Source organism: Diprion similis, chromosome 14, assembly GCF_021155765.1.
Source record: "Diprion similis isolate iyDipSimi1 chromosome 14, iyDipSimi1.1, whole genome shotgun sequence".
Lineage (NCBI taxonomy): Eukaryota > Metazoa > Arthropoda > Insecta > Hymenoptera > Diprionidae > Diprion > Diprion similis.
In genome coordinates, this window is record NC_060118.1 from 12606695 (window position 1) to 12626291 (window position 19597).

Consider the following 19597-nt stretch of genomic DNA (forward strand, 5'->3'; position numbering starts at 1 on the left):
CAATTTCTTTCCTATAGCATTCGGAATACCTGCAAGGATGAAAAAAAAAAAAAAAAAAAAAAAGAAAACAGGAAAAAAATTCGGTATTTTACAATAAAGGAGAAAGAAAGAAAAAAAAAAAGAGAAGAAAAGAAAAGAAAACACCACAAAAGGGAGAAAAGTGTGTCATCAGCATCGGATTTCTTGTGAAATAGGTAAAACGAATCCAGTTTTTCTTGTCGTTATTTCCCTTAATGTTATATGGCACAATATATAGGATATAAGTGCAGTAGGACGACGTTGTTTTCCACGGATGTACGAGACGATGATGCACAAGAAGAGACCCCCTGCGGTAAATCGAAGAAAAGGAGGAGGAGGAGGAGGAGGAGGAGGTTTTCAAACTGTGATCTAGGAAGCATTACAGAATACTTTACGCTTCGGAATGTTCATCCTTATCGCCGTGAGGCTGCGTCAAACTGTCCTTTCGTCTTTCCGTTTGAAACATCTTTGCTTTTTTTTTTTTCAACTTGTTTTCTTCCTAATATGGTTTCTGGATTCCCTCCTACGCGATAAAAATGTATCATAGAAAAACGTTTTTGGACGGATGTAATTCTGTCATCGTTTTTTTTTTTTTCTTTTGTTTTCCTCGACTAGTATAGTGGTTGCATCTGATACATATTTTCTTTTCAACATAGTAAAACAAAAGAAAAATATTCCTTGTTATTTAATTCAATTTACGAAGAAAACGAAATTATTAGACTTAGAGATCGTGAAAGGATTTTAAATAATTCCCGCATAAAGTGTAAAAGATTGTGTGTATATGTCGTTCGTGTCTCCATCTAGCGAACGTTTTTAGTGACTGTTATCAACTTTTGAACGTTCAACTGTCAGCAACAACTGCGAACGTGGCACTTACCAACAGATTCTACTCTGTCGGTAAGTTACCTACAGAGTATAACGGCGTCAGCCCACCAATAGATCCATAAATTACACTGGCAATCTTAGAATTGAAAACCTATCCGCCATGTTTATGATAAAATTGACGAGAAAAAGTTGGCAATCATTGTGATTTACACATTTCTCTGTTTCTTTTATTCTTTTACCGAATAGAATACGAAGTATAGTGCAAAAAACATTTTCGCGCGTTTTTCAAGACGGATCGATATTCTCGCATTTTTTTTTAAATAGCATCTATCTCCTTATTCTAGAACTCGGAATAAGAAGAACGTCGCAATCCTAGACTTTTCTGAATACCTGTACAAACACGGAATTTAAACTATCAAGATAACGTTACCGGAAACAAGCGTGTCTCTGCGTCGATACGTAGGTAAACCGGTAATACAGAACGCTACTGTATCGACGAAACGACCCTAAAGTGTGTAGAAAAAAAAAAAAAAAAATGATCTGCATACTATAGAATTTTTTTTTTATCGTTTTAATTCTCATCCCTGTAGAATATTCTCAATTTCTACACACTTAAAATTGCTTTTAATTTCAGCTATGAAACATACTACAAACGATAACCTAGATTCAACACGTGGTCGACAGATGCGCTGGTCGGATCTAATAGTTTTATGATATTCCAAACAAAACGCCGTTAGTACATTCATACACAGTTGAATTTAATTGTTTTTTATTTTTTTTATTTTTTTTATTTTTCCTAGATGTAAACGGGAAATGAAATAACTGAAAAATCCAAATCCTTTTCTCGAGAAATGAAATTTTTCGCTTCTTTTTCTCTCGACAATTCGATATAACTTTTTCTTAACTTTCAGTTATAGCACGATAATAATAAATCATTCTGCGACAGTATATTGAATTTGTGCAGCATACAATTGTACACAGAATTTCGGAGAATGTGTACATGCGAAACACCTACGATAATTTATCGCAAATTGTAATTGCGGTAGGTATGTACATATATATATATATATATATATATATATACGCAGGGACATTTGAGACTAAAATTAATAGCCTCAGAGAATTTTTCGCGCTGGTGAAAATCGCACGCTGACGAGTATTAAATCCAAGATTAAGAAGCTGCGGCCCAGTTTAAGCGATATATAGATGCGGAGGTGGTTAAACGTCATACACTAATAACTAAGCATGTGAACGAGAGAGAAAGAGACAGAGGGAAGGAACTTTGTTAGCAAATAAGAAGAAGATGATGATGATGATGATGATGAAGAAGATGAAGAATCTCTGTACCGCGAAACTCGCGGCGTTCGTTAGCTCGCAATTATTGTTTGTTATCATTTGATGCGCTGATTACTGTCTGGAGCGTTAATAAAGCTTTCAGGTCTATAAGATAAGAAACACCGCTCGAGTTAGTCGCGGGTATACCAGCCGCAACCAACGGCGACGACGATGCCAAGTAGGTATAACGGAATTGAGAAAACGAAGTGGAACCAGACCGAGAGAGAGAGAGAGAGAGAGAGAGAGAAGGAGAGACGAAAGAGAGAATCTATCTCCCCATGATCATGGAATCTGGACACTCGACAAGCCGCTGTTATTATTTTCTAATTTTATGCGCGTCAAACGCGGTCGCTAATTCGTTATTAATTACAAAAAACGAAAATAAAAAAATAAAAACAAAAGAAAAAAATTAAATAAATAAAACGAGCGAGGAGAAAATAACTCGTTGAATTGTTGTGTCAATAAGGTTTGTGAATTAAAGCTAATTCGTCGGAATTAATGAGAAACAATCGAATTGATTGCAAAATTAATGAGAATCTGAAATAATAATAATAACAATCAAAAGAAACAATTTTGATAATTAACTGAGAAAGAATTGTATTGTGAAAAAATTAAGTCAAGTTGATTTGAATTAGTTTCGATTCGTGGCAGAATTGTCTGTTGAGAGGGCAAAAAATTTTTTTTTCAAATTTTAATTGCCAGAAACTGAAAATAAAAAATCGATACGATTTTTTTTTTTTTTTTTTTTTTTTTTTTTAAATATACATTTTTTTCTTTACCTCACTCAAAGTGAATCAGAGTGAATTATTAAAAGAGTTACGTATAAACGGAAAAAAAAAAAAAAAAAAAAAAAATTGAAATTCATGAATTAAAATGAATTAAGTTGAACGTGTGAAACAAATTTGAATCTAAATAAAAAAAAAAAAAAAAAAAAAAAAAATTGAAATAAGAAAAAAATCAAACCGAATTACAAAAAAAAAAAAAAAATTGAATTTGAATTAAATTGAAAGTGAAAAACTTATATCGCGTTAATCAAATCTGAAGTTATTTTTCCCCTCGAAAACACAGTTTATTGAAAAAAATTTCCGCTAATCGTATAAGAAAGAAGATTCGCATAAGCTACGTTACATACGGTTATAATGAACACATATGACGTATTATCATATACATACATACATACGTGTAATTACACATCCATAGGCTAGTAAACAGCGAGATTTGAAAACAAGTCAAGTCATCGAGTCAAGTGTCCGAGGCTCGAGGTACTTATAATGTACCGGAACGTAAGAACATCGCGTCACCTCATCTCTGCCCCCCCCCCCCACCACCGCCCCCTCGGCCGACTTCCCTCCCAAAATTTGTAAACGTGATATACAATAGCAAAGAGCATGCAAAGAGTGATGGACGTTCGATTCTGCTCCGAAATAAGCACATAATTATATATAATAAAATCACCGGTTGTAATAATATGTGTATTGTATATGTATATATATATATATATATAGACTTTAGTTTCTAATACCCTTGACGATATTAATATTACAGTGGAGTTCTGCAGTGTTTTTCGTTGTACCTTAAATATATATATATATATATATACTATAACCTAATTGTATGATAAAAATAAATTTCTCTAAACGCATTAATAATAATAATAATAATAATAATAATAAAACTGTAAGTAAATATATACGCGTGTAACAAAAGAGTAATATTATATAAATAATAATTTTTTACAACATTACCGTTACAGAGGATAAAAGTCAAGTTTTTAACTGTAAATTTCTCACGTTTACACAAATTAGATAGAACAATAACGACACAGGTTTGCAAGAAAATATTTTATATCAACCGCGTGCGGTGTTTTTTTTTTCTTTTCTTTTCTTTTCTTTTCTTTTCTTTTCTTTTTTCCCGTCCCCATCGCGGTATAGACCATTTTTCCAAAATAGAAGGCATGGTGGCGTAAGAAGAAAAAAAAAAAAGGATAACAATACAGTGAAAAAAAAAAAAAAAACCCCACCATTTCATTGCAACGATCTAAATAATATTTATTATAAAATTGGATAAACAATTTCTTCGTGAAATGTATACTAAACATTCTTTTTGCCTATATATGTAAAATCTTCTCTTCTTCTCTTTTAGACTTCTGCGAGTAGGTTTCCCATTTTCATTTTCTTTTCCCCTGTTTAAATATTTATCATCGAGTCTAACTCTAACGCATATTAAATAAAAAATTTAAAAAAAAATCGAGAAATCATAGGATTTTTGTATCGGATTTTTAGAATCAAAAATACGATATTATAGATATCGAGTATAAAGCCTGAATTTCACTCTAAACGAAACAACAACAAAAACAGGTTCAGGTAAAAACTTTACGTGATGAAACTTTTTTTTTTCTTTTTTTTTGTATTATTATATATAATATATTTCCCGTTTTGAGCGATGAGAAAAAAAAAAAAAAAAAAAAAAAAATATCCATAAGAAACGGCATGTGTGTAAAAAAAAAAAAAGGGAAAAAAGAAAAACCCTGTGCAGTTTTTTTTTTTTTTTTTTTTGTCAACAGACCTGTGCAAATAGCAAAAACGTACGAAAAAAAAAAAAAAAAAAGAAGCTAGAAGTCAGTAACGCGTTACCGTATGAAACTTTGAAAAAGAATAAACGAATATTTCGCACCTTTAGAATAACCGTAGAAGTTGAATTTCCAAGAAAAAAAAAAAAAAAAAAAAAAACAACTCGTTCTTATTAAGATCCAACGTTAAAAACTTGACTCTGATAAAAAAAAAAAAAAAAAAAAAAAAAAAAAAAAAAAAAAAAAAAAAAAAAAAAAAAAAAAAATAACAAATTATAAAAATTGTTAAGGATAAAAAGAATGCTCAAAACGTATCGCAGTCCCGAGGACGATGAACAGAAACCGGGGTACCAAGGCTCGCCACGTGAACGTCGAGGGCGCCGTCGAATCCGAGTCGGTGATCGCGTGGGGCGAAAGCCAAGCGGCGGCGGCGGCGGCCGTTCAAACGCTTCAAATCGCGAAACGAAGTTGTCCGTGTTGGAAAGCCGTCGTCGTAGCGCGATCAGCGGTTGCGGAACGATCGTTGTTGCGCAGGTTGCAAGGGCGCTCGGTGTTTCCCTGATCAGGAGTTACTTTGGAATATTTTACAAGTGCGCCTCCTGCGTCATGGGGATGTTCAAATGGCTGAGAAAGTGAGTGTAGTGTGTGTGTGTGCATATATATATATATATATATATATATCTTTATATATATATATATAAAACAACCTGGGTGAGGGTGAAAACTTGAAATAACCGATAAACCGAAATTTCAAACGTGTGAAAATAAACTCTAGAGGAAAGATGAATTTTTCGAAATCCTAATTTACCTAAAAGTATCACCGATTATCGATGACTCAAATTCTGATCAGTGACAATTTTGAATATCAAAATTTCGAACGATTCAACTTTTTTTTTTTTTTTTCCCCTCATTTTACTTTCACATGTTTCAAATTTCGTTATATATATGTATATCCTTCGTTCCAAATATTGTCTCTCCTCAACCAGTTTTCACCCTCAACCAACAACCTGTACATTCATGCAGATATATACAAAAATCTACATTAATTTTCCTACCCCCGTCATTAGCAGTGATGGTTTCAACTAATCTTTCGTTGTTGTTGTTGTTGTTGTTGTTTTGGTTGTGGTTTTTTTTTATTTCTTATCGATTTTAGAAAAAAAAAAAAAAAAAGAAAAACAAAAAAAAAACAACACATCTTCCGTCTTCTTTTTCTTTCTTCATTTTTATCACCGCGTGTTTCTCTCTCTCTCTCTCTCTCTCTCTTTCTCTGTTTCATAAGTTTCGATTTTACCCGCGGCCGGCAAAAAGATGTCACGCATCAATTTGCAAACATTATTATAAGTATATATATACACGAGACACGAGTTTCCATTACTATATATGTAGGTATATTATACAAATTTATGCCCGTGAATAGATTATACACACGAGTCGAGTAGATACCGCAGAAAAAGAGAGAGAGAACTAAGAAAAAAAAAAAAAAAAAACAGAAATACAGTCGGACAACGAAAGAAAGGTATACCTTACAATAATAAACCTTTAAATACAATTTTGGAGTAATATTGTAATTGGCATACAGAATAGGATAATGAAGCAGATAATTTTACTATATTGCATGCAGTTTTTGCATGCATATATTGTGCATATTCTATTATATGTTTATTATTATTATTATTATTATTATTATTATTATTATAACGTTTATCAGCAATACATAAGAATTACGTTAAATACGTTCCAAGTGAAGTTTGAAAATGAATACATTAGATACGATTCATTATCTGACCTTTTGGCTTGTCAGCCTTGTCACACATGTAACACACAACTACGTACGTACGACCAAATGACGCGACTTACTTGTATAATAATTTGTTGTCTTTGCCGTGTCAAAGTTGTGTATCAATATACACGCTTTTATGTACAAAGTGTGTGTGTATATATATATATATATAGAAAATCCACGTATTAATGAACAATTTCAACACACGTAAATGTGATAATAAATTTCGAAATAGAAGCTGCAAAGCATATAACGATATTGGTCGGAAACTAGTGTTTAGTAAAAGTCATGAGATTCGCTTTAAATAAACTGTATCTTCATTTAATAAATTTTTATTGCATACTTATTTATATTTAGAAACGAGAAACAAAAGATGAAACTTGAAAAGAAATGATAGTAATAATAATTGTATAATTACATACAACGAACAAGCAATTATTATAATTGCGACTCGCGAATAAAAGTCAACCTGCAATGCTGTTCGGTATACACTGAAGCTGCGTATATATATTCGCAAATTCTTGCAAAATCCGAGTACCTATACACATAGAACGTAACGGTATAATTTTTATTTTGTATGAACAAAAGGTGTGGGAAATTCTCAGGGTACATGTTTTCGATAGACAATTCAAGTGAGCGGCGAGTTAATTGCTATTGTTGTTCTTGTTGTTGTTACTATTATTATTATTATTATTATTATTATATACGAGTACAGGTGTTCAACGAATTTTATTATTCCGGAATATAATTCAGCGAGAATTCGCCGAAATTCGAGCGAGCTGGTTTTTTTTTTTTTTTTTTTTTTTTTTTTTTTTTTTTTTTTTTTTTTTTTTTTTTTTTTTTTTAAGATTTTTTCGACACGGTTGAATTTTTTTAAAATTTTTGCAACACCATCTTATTCGTCGACACGATTTAAAAATCTAAAAAATTATGAGAGAGATATAAAAATTTTTTTAAGCAGAGAGCCGGAGTGAGGAAATATTTTCATATTTCACAACAGATCGTTGGGTATTTTTTTCCGATTTTTTGCTTTTTCTTTTCATTTTAGTGATAAAAAAAATTGCCAATCGTAAAATGGTTTCAGAAAAATTTTTAACAAAAAATTATCAAAAACCCGGTATGACGTATGAAAATGTTTCAGCAATGATATGTAGTAAAATGATTCCCGTTTCTAATTTTTTTCAACGTTCTTTTACCAGAAAATGCTTGAAAACAGTGAGAATGAAAAACCCTCTTCACTCTGGCTGTAAACTTAAGAATTTTGATATCCGACACATGATTTTTCAAAATTTCTGTGAGATTTTTAAATTTCGTCGATCGATAAGACGGTTTTGAAAAATTGTAGATAATTTGAACCGTGTGGAAAGAAAAAAAAAATAAAAAAAAAATACACCTTAAAAAAATCATCACTTTTCAAAGTGAGAACAATCGTTTAAAAAAATCGCCGTAACCGCAATACGTACACAATAAAACGGTATTTTAAATTTTCCCGAAAACATAACAAAAAAAAAACGTCGGTCGAATGATAATTTCTACTTACAGCAGAGGAAATAATATTGATAATTGTTCAGGAATAGGAAGAAAGTAAATTCATGCGACTCGCGCGGGTACGGAATAAACTTAGGAGGAATAAATTCGAATCGATTAATCGATACCCGATCGCCTGCGCACATGTAATACACGTACGTTGTGTGTAAATATATATATATATATATATATATATATATATATATATATAAACAGTACACGTAGGTGTATACGTAATATAATTCGTACAACGCACGCGTTTCTACGCACGTGCCGCCGCGTCATGAATTTTCAAGAGAGTATATCACCTACTTACTATAATACTTTTATCCTGTAGGTACCTGCGCGTACCTGATCGCAGCACCTGCGAAGGCATACAATTAAATCATGTGTCTCTCTATAACGCATAGAATGATAGAAATTTATGATCGCGCGGTTAGTGAATAACGTATGTATATTAGGGTGGCGCAAAAAAAAACGACTATTTTTTTTTTTTTTCTTTATTTCCGTGTGACAAAATGTTAGTTTTTGATGTTTTAAGAGATCGCTCCAAATTTTAAAAAATTTCAAATATCGTCAAAAAATTAAATTGAAAAAATTATATTTTCAGTATTTTGTTTGATTTTTAATTCATGTCGTGGTGTATTGTTATCGATTCTTTCTTACTAAATTAACGAAAAAAAATTTATGAAATTTTAATATGAATATTAAAAGGTCGCTCGAAAAGATCTAAAGAAATGCACCAAAAAATTGAAAAAAAATTATGAGCGACCTTTCAAAATTCAAATTTTGAACTGTAACTTTCGGAAACTTATTAATTTTTTTGTCTATAAAATTATACCGTAACGAGAAAAAATTTTTTTTAAAACAAATCGATTTTTGACGATTTCTGACGTTGTAAAAAATGTGGAGCGACTTCTTAAAAATTTTTTTTGAACTCTCCTTTGGAGTGGGCTCTTAAAACATCAAAAACTAACATTTTGTCATACGAGACTCAAAAAAAAGAAATAGTCGGTTTTTTTGCGCCACCCTAATATATAGATATACAAACAAGTAATAATCACGTACAGAAAAGAGACGTCGACGACGATGGAGGAAGAGTTAGATTATACGTGCATAATTCTATAAATTGCACTACAATGAGATATAATCAATGCTAATTATAAGCCCCTTTCTTTGTTCCTTACTTCAGCATTGGTCGGAAATTAAAAAAAAAAAAAAATTTTTTTTTGTTTTAATCTTGTTTTCTTTTTATACCCTGTAAGCCGTTCATTTAATTGATCGCGAATAAGCTACGAACTGTGCGTATTATATATAGTGAGAAAATTTTTACGCGAAGTATCGGAACTATTGCGGATATTCAATTTATAGATCGTACATTGTACATACGTAATCAGTTTTAGGACGTGTGCTATCTAAGCTAGATTTTGCCAAGCGACCCGTGAAAAATTTCAGATCCAATTAAGGAACTACTACATTATGTCTATGCTATTTATACATACACACACACACACACACACAATTGCACACATGTGGTGTGTGTGTATATATGTATACATGAACCTTGTAAGCCGGACAAATCCTGCCTGCCTAATTGCCATGCCGGATGCCTTCTCGCGATGTACAAAACAGTGCAGAAGAACACGCGTTTATTCTTATATTTATTCTCACGCAATGCAGCTGGGTGTGCAAAATGCATGCGATTTTTTAGACAGCGTTACACCTTGCAGCAACAGCATCGATCTCGACACGTATCAGAATTACACCATTTCTTATTCTTATTCTTATTCTTATTCTTATTTATCGCGCTACCAACTCCTCCACGCTTTCTAGATTCGATAGTTAAGACGTACATTTGCGCATAGCCTATATAGCTATTACGAATCTGTTTTTCTTGCTCCTTTTTATATATATATTAACGTGTTTAAAAAACAAAATTCTTTTTTTCTCCGAACGGGCTTTAAAGTTATATTTAAGTGTAAAAATATGCCAGTAAAAATTTAAGATCGTAATGTTATTAACATCAAGAAATTGGGCATCGCATTTTTTTATTTTCCATGAGAATAATATGGGGAAAATAGTTTTTGCTTCTTCTGATTCTTATAAACAGCCAAATTCAGAGACATATTGTTGTAGGAAATTGAACGTTCTACAAAAAAAAAACTACTCTTTTATCATTTTCTGATAAATTTACTCGTTCAAAAGTTATTTAAGGATTATTTATATTCGCATCCTGAATCGCGGCAAAGAGACTCGAAAGAGGATCGTTATTATAGACAAATAAAATAACACAAATTCGTTTTAAAATTTATGATACTCTCAATCCACCAACCGGCGTTACAGCTAATCCTCGATTTGTTGTATGATATGAACTGAACATAGGATTACGTCACGAGATCGAGACGGCCGGAAACGAATACCGAATAGACCGGAAGGCGGTCGCGGCGCGTCGGGAAACAGCAATCGCGGATCAACGAGGTGAAAAATTTCAGCGAAATTTGATTGCACGTAAATCCGACGAAGAGAGGCTACATTATAGGAAAAAGAAAGACGATCTATGCTCGTAATATATTCAACAGAATAGTCGATCGAGGAGAGGAGACCGTCGGAATTGGCCAAGAGCGCGGGTCAAGGTTTTGCGATGAATTCGGAAAGGTGACGGCATCGGAAAGGAAAGGGAGATTAACACTTTGAGTCTATACGGAGAACTTTAGAAATTCAAGATGGCGGACGAAAATGTTAATTCGATCGCATCGGGAGAAAAAACTCTGTCCAGTGGTTTTTGGGATCGCTGATTACGAATTTGAAATAAAATATCGAAAATTCGGTACGGAGAATCCAATCAGCGACCCCGAAAATCTGCTGCATAGAGTTTTTTGACCGGAAATCGATGAAATTTGAAATTTTCTTTCACCGTATTGGATCCGCCATCTTGAATTTTCAAATATATTTTGTTTATATTATACTTTATAAAAGTTAACTCAGAACAATAACGTGCGACTCGAATGGTTAAATTAACACTCGCGACCGCATCTGCAGGCTGTTGAGAAAAAAGAACGCTTCGTAACTCAGCCTGACGGAACCGGAAACTGCTTCGTTGGCTGCAGCGGCCGCGTTAAAACGGTAAAAAGTAAAAAACGGAGTTTCATTCCGGCTGGACTGGGAAAATAAGTATAAACTGCCTCATTCGAGCCGATGGTTAGAATTTTCGACACCGAATTGTGTGTACAAAATAATGTACAGATTTAGTGGACAGTTGATATACTTATTAAAGTTGTGTATACATAATTTTCGAGCGAATCTCACCGTTCGCTTCCGTCGGCACGGTTCGCTACCTCGGAATGACATCATGCAGACATAAAACGGGGTATAATAATGCACGATTTATCAAGTATACGTAGTACAAAGAGTTTGTTGTTAGGCCAGCGAACAGCTACGGGTTTGCCTTTTGTCCGTAGGTACAACATGCGAAATAAAAAAAGATGAAAATAAGACTGCGGAAGAATTGAATTTTACGGAGTTAAAATGCGGGTTAACTGAACTTGTATTTTACATACAAGGCAGTTGAGCGTAAAGTCGATATCATCAGTGTGCAATGGATCAACTATTTTTCGACTCGGATCGCAATAAAACGTGAAAAAAAAAAAAAAAAGGAAAAAAGAAACACATTATTTATTCCTCTCTTGATAATCGACCTTATATATACATAATCAGTGCACGGCACCCCTGACTTCGAGTTCTTCGTACACGCGTGTATTTATAGCTATGTTCACATGACATTTACCTTTCTCTTAACGGTTAAACACGTTAAGAGGTGGAAAAAAACGGAATGCCGGATGATCGTGTATGCGTATAATCTGCGGCATATTGCTACTTGTGTATTTGCATGTCTAATGTACGAAATTTTTTCCTCAATTTCAGAGATTTTGTGCAGTGGGATCGAAGCAGGAGGAGTCTGCCGTCTCCGGATCGACGAGGACTCAACAAGTGGGTACATTCAGTAAAATTTAAGCGTCGTTTGTTGTTTATGATCAACAGTTAAAAAGTTAATTCGTAGTTTCACTCACCATTCTCGAATCTCAAACACTGCACGGGCAATTTTCTGGTGGCTGAAAGCGTGGCTGGAAAAAACACGAGCACTCTCACAACACAATGGCGTCGTAATAAACCGAAGTGACAAATGAAAATCGGGAAAACCAAGCTTAGCCCCGAGTCGGTAAGGAAGATCGCGGCGAGAAACTTCACACGTCGCGGATTCGCAATCTTTTATCGCGACCGAAAATTCTCTCACTGAATTGTTTAATCTGATGACGAACGTATCGCGACGATAACGAAATTCACGATCCACGAATACGTTTGAAGTCAACGCCGGTGTTTACAACTGAAAAGAAGACGATCGCGGATCGCGGTACATTGCACAACATTACCCGTCATCCCTTGCTACAGAATGTGAATTTATTCAGAAAAGAAACTGTTGCCAACCTATGAACCCCGCGGCGCGTTGCAGAAAATCTGATTCGACCTCTTTGACGTTCGCTGCGTCCTTCATTCCGCATGTTTTGATCGGTGATCCGAGACAAGTTCACGTAGTGGGTGCAAATTCTTCAACCAAAAAACGTCACCTGCATATCAAGATGTCAGGATCAGTTGTTAGACGGCTGCGTTTCGAAGGAAGGTGAATAGACATTTGCAACTTATATTATAACCTGTAACGACAACTTACCGAGCATTTCGTATACGATTAAACCGGCATAACCTCTTTCGTAACCTCAACCCAGCCGTTTCTCTTCTGTATCGCATTTTCTGGCTACGAATCGTGACAATTATCGGCATTGTTTTCTCCGGATAGCGATCAGGACCGCAAAGGCACCTTGACAGTGGTTCTAGAACGGCGTCGAAACCGCCGCAATGATTCCAACGACGTGTGCCTCCTGTCACAGTCCGAAGACACGGAAGAGATTCAAAGCTGTGTTTCTGGTTCGCTAAACAGCTTGAACTACACCGAAGACCGCGCCAGCAGGTTGTTCGACTATCGAAAATCGATCATGTTGAAATTAGTTTAACGTTACCGTAACTATTCATGATGAGAAAAAACAGTAAAGTCCGTTATTTCGGTATATATTGGAATTGTTTGAAAATCAGTAAACCGTAATAAAACAAAACGTACTTATATTTTCCAATTTTTGTTCCTTAAAAATCTTTGTAAAAAAAATAAGGAAATAGTGATTTTTTCACAATGCATCGTTACGATACGCTACCAACTTCAACCTCGTGACAATCGATCGTATTCGACACAGCATGAAATTAGTAATGCATGCTTCGATGCGTCACGCCGTGTTGCATTTCTTCGATTAGGATTATTTACACAGAATGAAATGCACTGCATGAATGAATGAACCTTGATTGATTTATCTAATTATTATTTAAGCAATTTTCCAAAATAAGACATATGCTTCCCTAATTTATCGCAGGCGAAAAACTAATTTCCATAATACAATTAACGAACATCATTATTCTTTTTTTCATCAGCGAGGCGTACAGAAGCGCACTCCAAGCGTTTCTAGATCGTCGCCGTGAACCGGCCGAGGGATCGGAGGGTGATCCTTCGCCGAAATTGAGTCCGACGAACAACCGAGTCGAAATCTTCAGAAACAATACGAACAGCGAGAAGCAACTGGGTTATGAAAACCCGCCGATCCCGGGGGTTCCCCACGTCGAGGCGTCGGAACTCTTTGAAGTCGGCTGGGTCGCCGGTACGGAAGATCGCTACCTCGAGCTCATCGCCGCTGAATGGCAAAACACGAGGACTGCTCTTCGCCGAAGTTCGCATCCGGACTGCTTCACCGCTGTACGAGCCGACCTGAACGTTCTCACGTCAGTATTAACATAATATCTAGTATCTATACTTAATCATTCGTTAATTGGAGAAAAAAAAAAAATTATGCGCCGATAATTTCTGCGTTGTTTGCAAATGAATGAACGTAAACCGATAAATCGCAGGGAAATCCGGCATCCGCATACCCTCCTGCTGATGGGAACGACGCGTACTGATGAGCACGGAATCGTCGCGATTTTCGAGTCGGTCGACTGCACCCTTTACAACTACGTCCACGAACAGGGGGAGCGTGTAAGCGTCCAGGGTGCGGCGCGATGTGCCGGACAGCTAGCAGATGCCCTGAGGCACGCCCACGCGAGAGGAATCATCCACGGAGCCCTGAGTTCGCATTGCGTATTTCTCGCTGCTAGCGGTACCGCGAAACTTGGCGGATGGGAACTCGCCGTGCGTGAAAACGAGGTTTGCGATATCATTTATCTGGATTCTAATTAGGATTGCCACCCGGCTGGGAAACCTGGAAATATCAGGGAGTTCAAAAGGGGTCATGGAATAAACCTGGAATTGTCAGGGGATTTTTAATTTGGTAATGAAAAAAAAAACTGAAAATATCAGTTTTCTATCATGGGAATTAGAAATGATTTTTTGAGGCAACAAGTTTACTTTTTTTTTGTCGAGAAAACAAATTGGTTTAAACTGATTTGTATGTACATTATATTTTTCTTCAATTTTAACCGAATATAGAGTTAATAAGGTGAACGATTTAGATTTTCGTAACTTACTAGACCTGGAAAACTGTCGAGGAAACTGGGTCTTAGGTCCTGAAAAACCTGTAAATGACTTGAAATTTGTTTCCTAAAATTTTTCGGCGATCCTGCTAATAAATACTTATTAAAATTACTTATTATGCATGTTCATCGAGTATGTGTCTTCTTGTATTAGTAATATATGACAACGTTTATGCATTGCAGCTGAATTTCCGCGGAAGTGTTGTAGAGGGATATCGGAATTCTACTAGCGTAAATAATTGGCGCACGCCTCGGTAGAAAGTGTATATAAAACGTATATCTGGATAGAGTTACGTAAAAAGTCATCTACCACTATTATACGGATATTTTATAGACTCACAGACCAATGTTAATCTTCACGGACCGCGGAGTAATCGATCGCTTTCAATTAACATTATATTAACGGTACAAGTATGTACCGGCAGAAAGAAGGTATCGGAAGGCATGACTTTATTCCTACAATAAACGAGATTGACTTTGGCTTCGGTATCCAGACCGCATTACCGCTACCGAGGACTAAAATCCTACTACGTACAATTTATTTTCAAATGAAAATTGACCAAACGAACGAACGAATAATCAAAGAAACAAAAGAGAAGCAGTTACAGTACAGTGACACTAACGTTAGAAGTCAATTGTCGGTTGGTTTCATTACGCGGAGTTAAATTGTCAAACCTCGGAACCGTTAATGTTATACCCGAGGTGGAGGGAGGGGAGGATTCGTTTTTTTTATTCGTCGCGTTTTAGTTAAATAGCTGCATTCCATGTAACAGGAAATTGTCTGACGGTATACTGTTTCGTTGTCATTGTATCCAATTGAGCATCTGATTTTAAAATGGGCACGATTGCTCTGCTAGTAGGTAGGTGTATTCAATTGGATTCGTTTGAAAAAGGAAACACAGAGACGAACGATCGCTCGACCGTGTCTCGATTCCCGATAGACGGTATAAATAAATAGATTTTCGTGCATACTTCTGTAACCGTACAACTTACATTTAGCTAAAACCACGCTGACTGTATATTATTTTATTCAAACAAAAACTGCCAATTCGTACCGTTTTCTTTAGCCCCGGCCTTACCGCGAATGGGAGGAGAGACTGAGGACAGAAATATTCAAGTGGCAAGCACCTGAGATGTTTTACGGCGATGCACCTAGTCGGGCGTGCGATGTTTACGCCCTGGCTCTACTAATTTGGGAAATGTGTACAGGTGAGGTCTTCACGCACGTTAATCAGACTGCAATATGAAAAATCAACCGAATCCTGGTGGAAATAGATTTTTTTTTTTTTTTTTTTTTTTATGCACAGGCCGAGTACCCTGGAGCGGATTAAACGAGGCGGAAATAGAACGACAGTACATACACTGGGAGCGTGGGATATCAACGGATACATACAATTTTCCACCGCTGTTAAACAACCTGCTTGAGGTCGGTCTCCAGCTGGACGTTAAGAAGAGGAAATTGGACATGGATCGTACGCGCAGATTTTTACGTCGAATCGAGGTCCGTCGACATCCTTTTAATTGGATAAATTTATGTTTTCAAGAAACTGCTACATAGATTTTTTAATTTTTGTCATAAAAAAAAAATGTCTTTTTAGCTACGTTACGAAGAGGAAGAACCGATTTACGTAAATCGGCAAGCGAACAACAATAATTCGCACGTAAAAACGTTCAACGCACCTGTCGCCACATCGCCGTTGGTTAAATCGCCGGTGGTAACTACCCCAAAACGGGATACGAATGAGATAAACAACACTCTGACGGCGAAGAAGCTATTCAATTCGGGAAAAACGTCGGTTGATCACGGAGGGCAGAAAAATGGAAAGAATCAGATCTACTCTAATGATGGGTACACGGCGTCAGACAAAAAAAATTCAAATGTGTACGCGGAGACGAGGAGAAAGAATTACGGGCATGTGTCACCCCATGAAACTCGCAAAGACGTATTTGAGTTTCGCGAGAGAACGGTAGGCAAACGGGAGAAACTTGGCTACACCGATGAGAAAAGGCAGCGCAGATCTACGAAGCCGACGTCCAACAATTTCGAGAAGAAGGCAAATAAGAATTTGAACAAACTAGTCGCGTATGAGAGCAGTTTTTCCGAGTCCTCGACCGCAATCGAAACTACAGAATCAAGCGGTGACGAATCCACAAACGATACCGTGACCGATTTGAAAAAACTCAAAGAATTGATAGCGGCTAAAAGATCCAACTTTTTCTACGGTACCAGCTCACTCACGAACCTTGAAAGCCTTGAAGTACCTGACATACCACAATCAAGTAGGTAGATGAAAGTATGCAGATCGTTCACTCAATACTGTCGATAGTTGTGTGATACATGAATTTGGTTCAATGTTTAAGGTCCACGATCGAGAGAAAGGATTTTAAGAGAGGCGAGAGAGAAAAGCTGTGAGCCGTGTAAACCTGCGAGTCATAAAACAAACTTCGAACCGCTAGTGTGCAAGTCGCCCACAGAGTACAATCCAACTTTAATCAAGCCTGCGAGCCATCAAATTCAAAGAGTAGGTACATCCGGACTAATTGAACTTCCTGAGAAAATCAAAAGAAGTCACTTATACATTTTTAAACTTGTTTTCAATGTATGTTTCAGGTGGTACAGTCACCGCTAAACCAGGAGCATCAACAATCAATTCTATGCTCGCAAACACTGAACTCTAGCTCTGCTAGCTTTTTTGAAACGTCACTTTGGAGGAAGGAGAAGTTGATTTGCTTGTCTAAGATGCATAAAGACAACCATAGTAGCGCGCATAACCTTTCAACTATCGATAATAAACAACTCACTTCCAAATCGTCGGAATCTCCAGAAAGTGATTCAACCTATATTGTCAGCAATAATACTGCAGGTAAAAGTTACATTATATGAAAAAAAAAAAAAAATCAATCAACCGAGTTACAGAGAGTTTTCTCAAGTATTTATTCCATACATTTTTGCTTTTTTTCATCAGCACACTACAAAGCTGACGTTATACACCCAGATTCTGTTTTGATGACGGACACAACGACTACCGAAATGGATGCCAGTCAAAATCGTACGTCCGAAAGTCTGCCATTACAGGCATTGAAGGAAGCCCTTGATCGAGCTACGATTATCATTAATTCAGCAACACCAAATAACGTGGAAACGAGCCAATTTTCACCATTGCAAAGTCCCAACGTCTCAGGCATTGTATTTGATGAAACTGGTGCTAACGAATCAATCTTTGAAAATTTAAACAGATCAAAGCTGTGCATTAATAATTCAAGCGAGGAGATAAAAAGCATTGAACGATCGACAAATGGTGACCGTGATTCGCTACTTGCCACCGAAATAGCGACGACAGAAGAAGCTGTTGAAGAAAGTTTACCTGAAGATCGTTTAAGTATTGACGACAACAACGAAAAATCAAAATGTGTGTCTTTCGGTCAAAAATCAGGATATATTTTTGATAGTACGACAGAATCAAAAATAAATGACTCTTTGTTTCAAAGATTGCACGATTTTACGTGCAACGACTTGAATGGTGACGACACGCATGATGCAAACGACAGCCTGAACCGTTTGGCTGAGAAAAGTCTCACCTCAACAGCAATGATATTTTTAAGTGCTAAAAGTCAGGAAAAAGGTTGCAAAAGTTGCCAACACAAAAATTTACTTGCCAGACGAAGATCCCTTCCTGCCGGATTGGGGCACTTCAGATCTTTAAGCAACGTTTCACCGCTTGGAAGATTGCCCATTAGAAGAGGGGTAATACCATCTTTTATATCTCACTAATGCAACAGATCTCTAAGATCTTTTATGTAACATTTATCCGCAATTGTTCGTTGTTTGTTTTTTTTCTTTAGGAAGTTCCTGACAACACGGTGGAAGACTTGTACATTGACGATGAATTCGGAGAAAACTTGAACATAAACATGGTCTTTCTGGAAGATGAAGACGAGCCTAATGACCATGACATACTTTCCAGTCTGCTTCAATCATCCGATGCGTAATATAATTCATAATTCACATTTATTCTATATACTAGATTTTTCCCAGCCTACGAAGAAAAAAAAAAAAAAAAAAAAAAAAAAACAATTACTTCCAGTACTCTTTGTACGTTTGATAAATTTTTCCAAATTTTTTAAAATTGAGTTATAGATTTTTACGAAAGTAACCGTAAGATTGAAATATACTGACAGTAGATATTGTAAAAAAAGAACCACACGATTAGCATCAACGATAACAAACTTATGACAGTGATTTTTCTAAACAATATCAAACACATGCTTTTATTTTATCAATAATTTTGTATTCATTTGTACGTATAAGTAGTGATATGTTTCTAGAATTAGAAACAACATGATGTATTTTAATTTCTCTTTCATGAACTTGAGTCGAACATTCCAAAGTTGAAATTGGAGAATGACAAGTTTTGTGATAGTAAATGTACGTTCAAAAGGTATTGTATAACGCTATATAAGATATTTGGTTTAAAAGAAAAAAAAAAAAATAACTACAATCGTCAATATTGAAATGATAATATGTGTGGTTGAATTAATGCTATAAATAATAAAATCTGTTCCTATCGCACCAAAGACATATAGCGAGCACCAAAAAACAAGACGACCGAATCATCATTGCTTTTAAGAGTTATCAGTATTTAATGTGTCAGTTTGTTTCGTATTAAACTTGAACTAGGGATAAGTTTGTTTTATACCCGATCTAAACTTAATATGATATTCGATATTACCGACGATTCCTATAAATATGTTTTCCGTCCTTGAAGTATTTTACTCTCATGACCCAATGAGAAAATGATTATTATTATTATTACTATTTCTATTTGCTTATATAATAAAACATATTGACTGAAATAATCTCAATAATTATATTTCCATAAATTTTTCATCACTTGTGGGAGAAGAACGTTTCCAAGATGTAC

At 35.6% G+C, this 19597-nt stretch overlaps 1 protein-coding gene across 1 annotated transcript; it reads left to right on the top strand.

Moving 5' to 3' along the window:
• Nucleotides 1-554: 554 nt before the first annotated feature.
• Nucleotides 555-19434, top strand: LOC124414502. Its single transcript, XM_046895449.1, has 17 exons — nucleotides 555-585; nucleotides 823-915; nucleotides 3408-3584; nucleotides 3984-4003; nucleotides 4483-4541; nucleotides 5038-5379; nucleotides 11976-12041; nucleotides 12904-13074; nucleotides 13584-13928; nucleotides 14055-14349; nucleotides 15743-15884; nucleotides 15983-16176; nucleotides 16274-16955; nucleotides 17037-17197; nucleotides 17287-17539; nucleotides 17642-18420; nucleotides 18519-19434. Exons 1-17 carry the CDS (start codon nucleotides 555-557, stop codon nucleotides 18663-18665), a joined length of 3957 nt encoding a protein of 1318 aa, XP_046751405.1. The 3' UTR covers nucleotides 18666-19434.
• Nucleotides 19435-19597: the final 163 nt, after the last annotated feature.

What these genes read in the sequence shown, in the direction of transcription:
- LOC124414502 (XM_046895449.1), top strand. Translation starts at nt 555, where the DNA reads ATGTATCATAGAAAAACGTTTTTGGACGGAT. An exon ending in TCGCCGTGCGTGAAAACGAG is followed by an intron (nt 14,350 to 15,742) that starts GTTTGCGATATC and finishes CGTTTTCTTTAG; the next exon opens with CCCCGGCCTTACCGCGAATG. An exon ending in GATTTTTACGTCGAATCGAG is followed by an intron (nt 16,177 to 16,273) that starts GTCCGTCGACAT and finishes ATGTCTTTTTAG; the next exon opens with CTACGTTACGAAGAGGAAGA.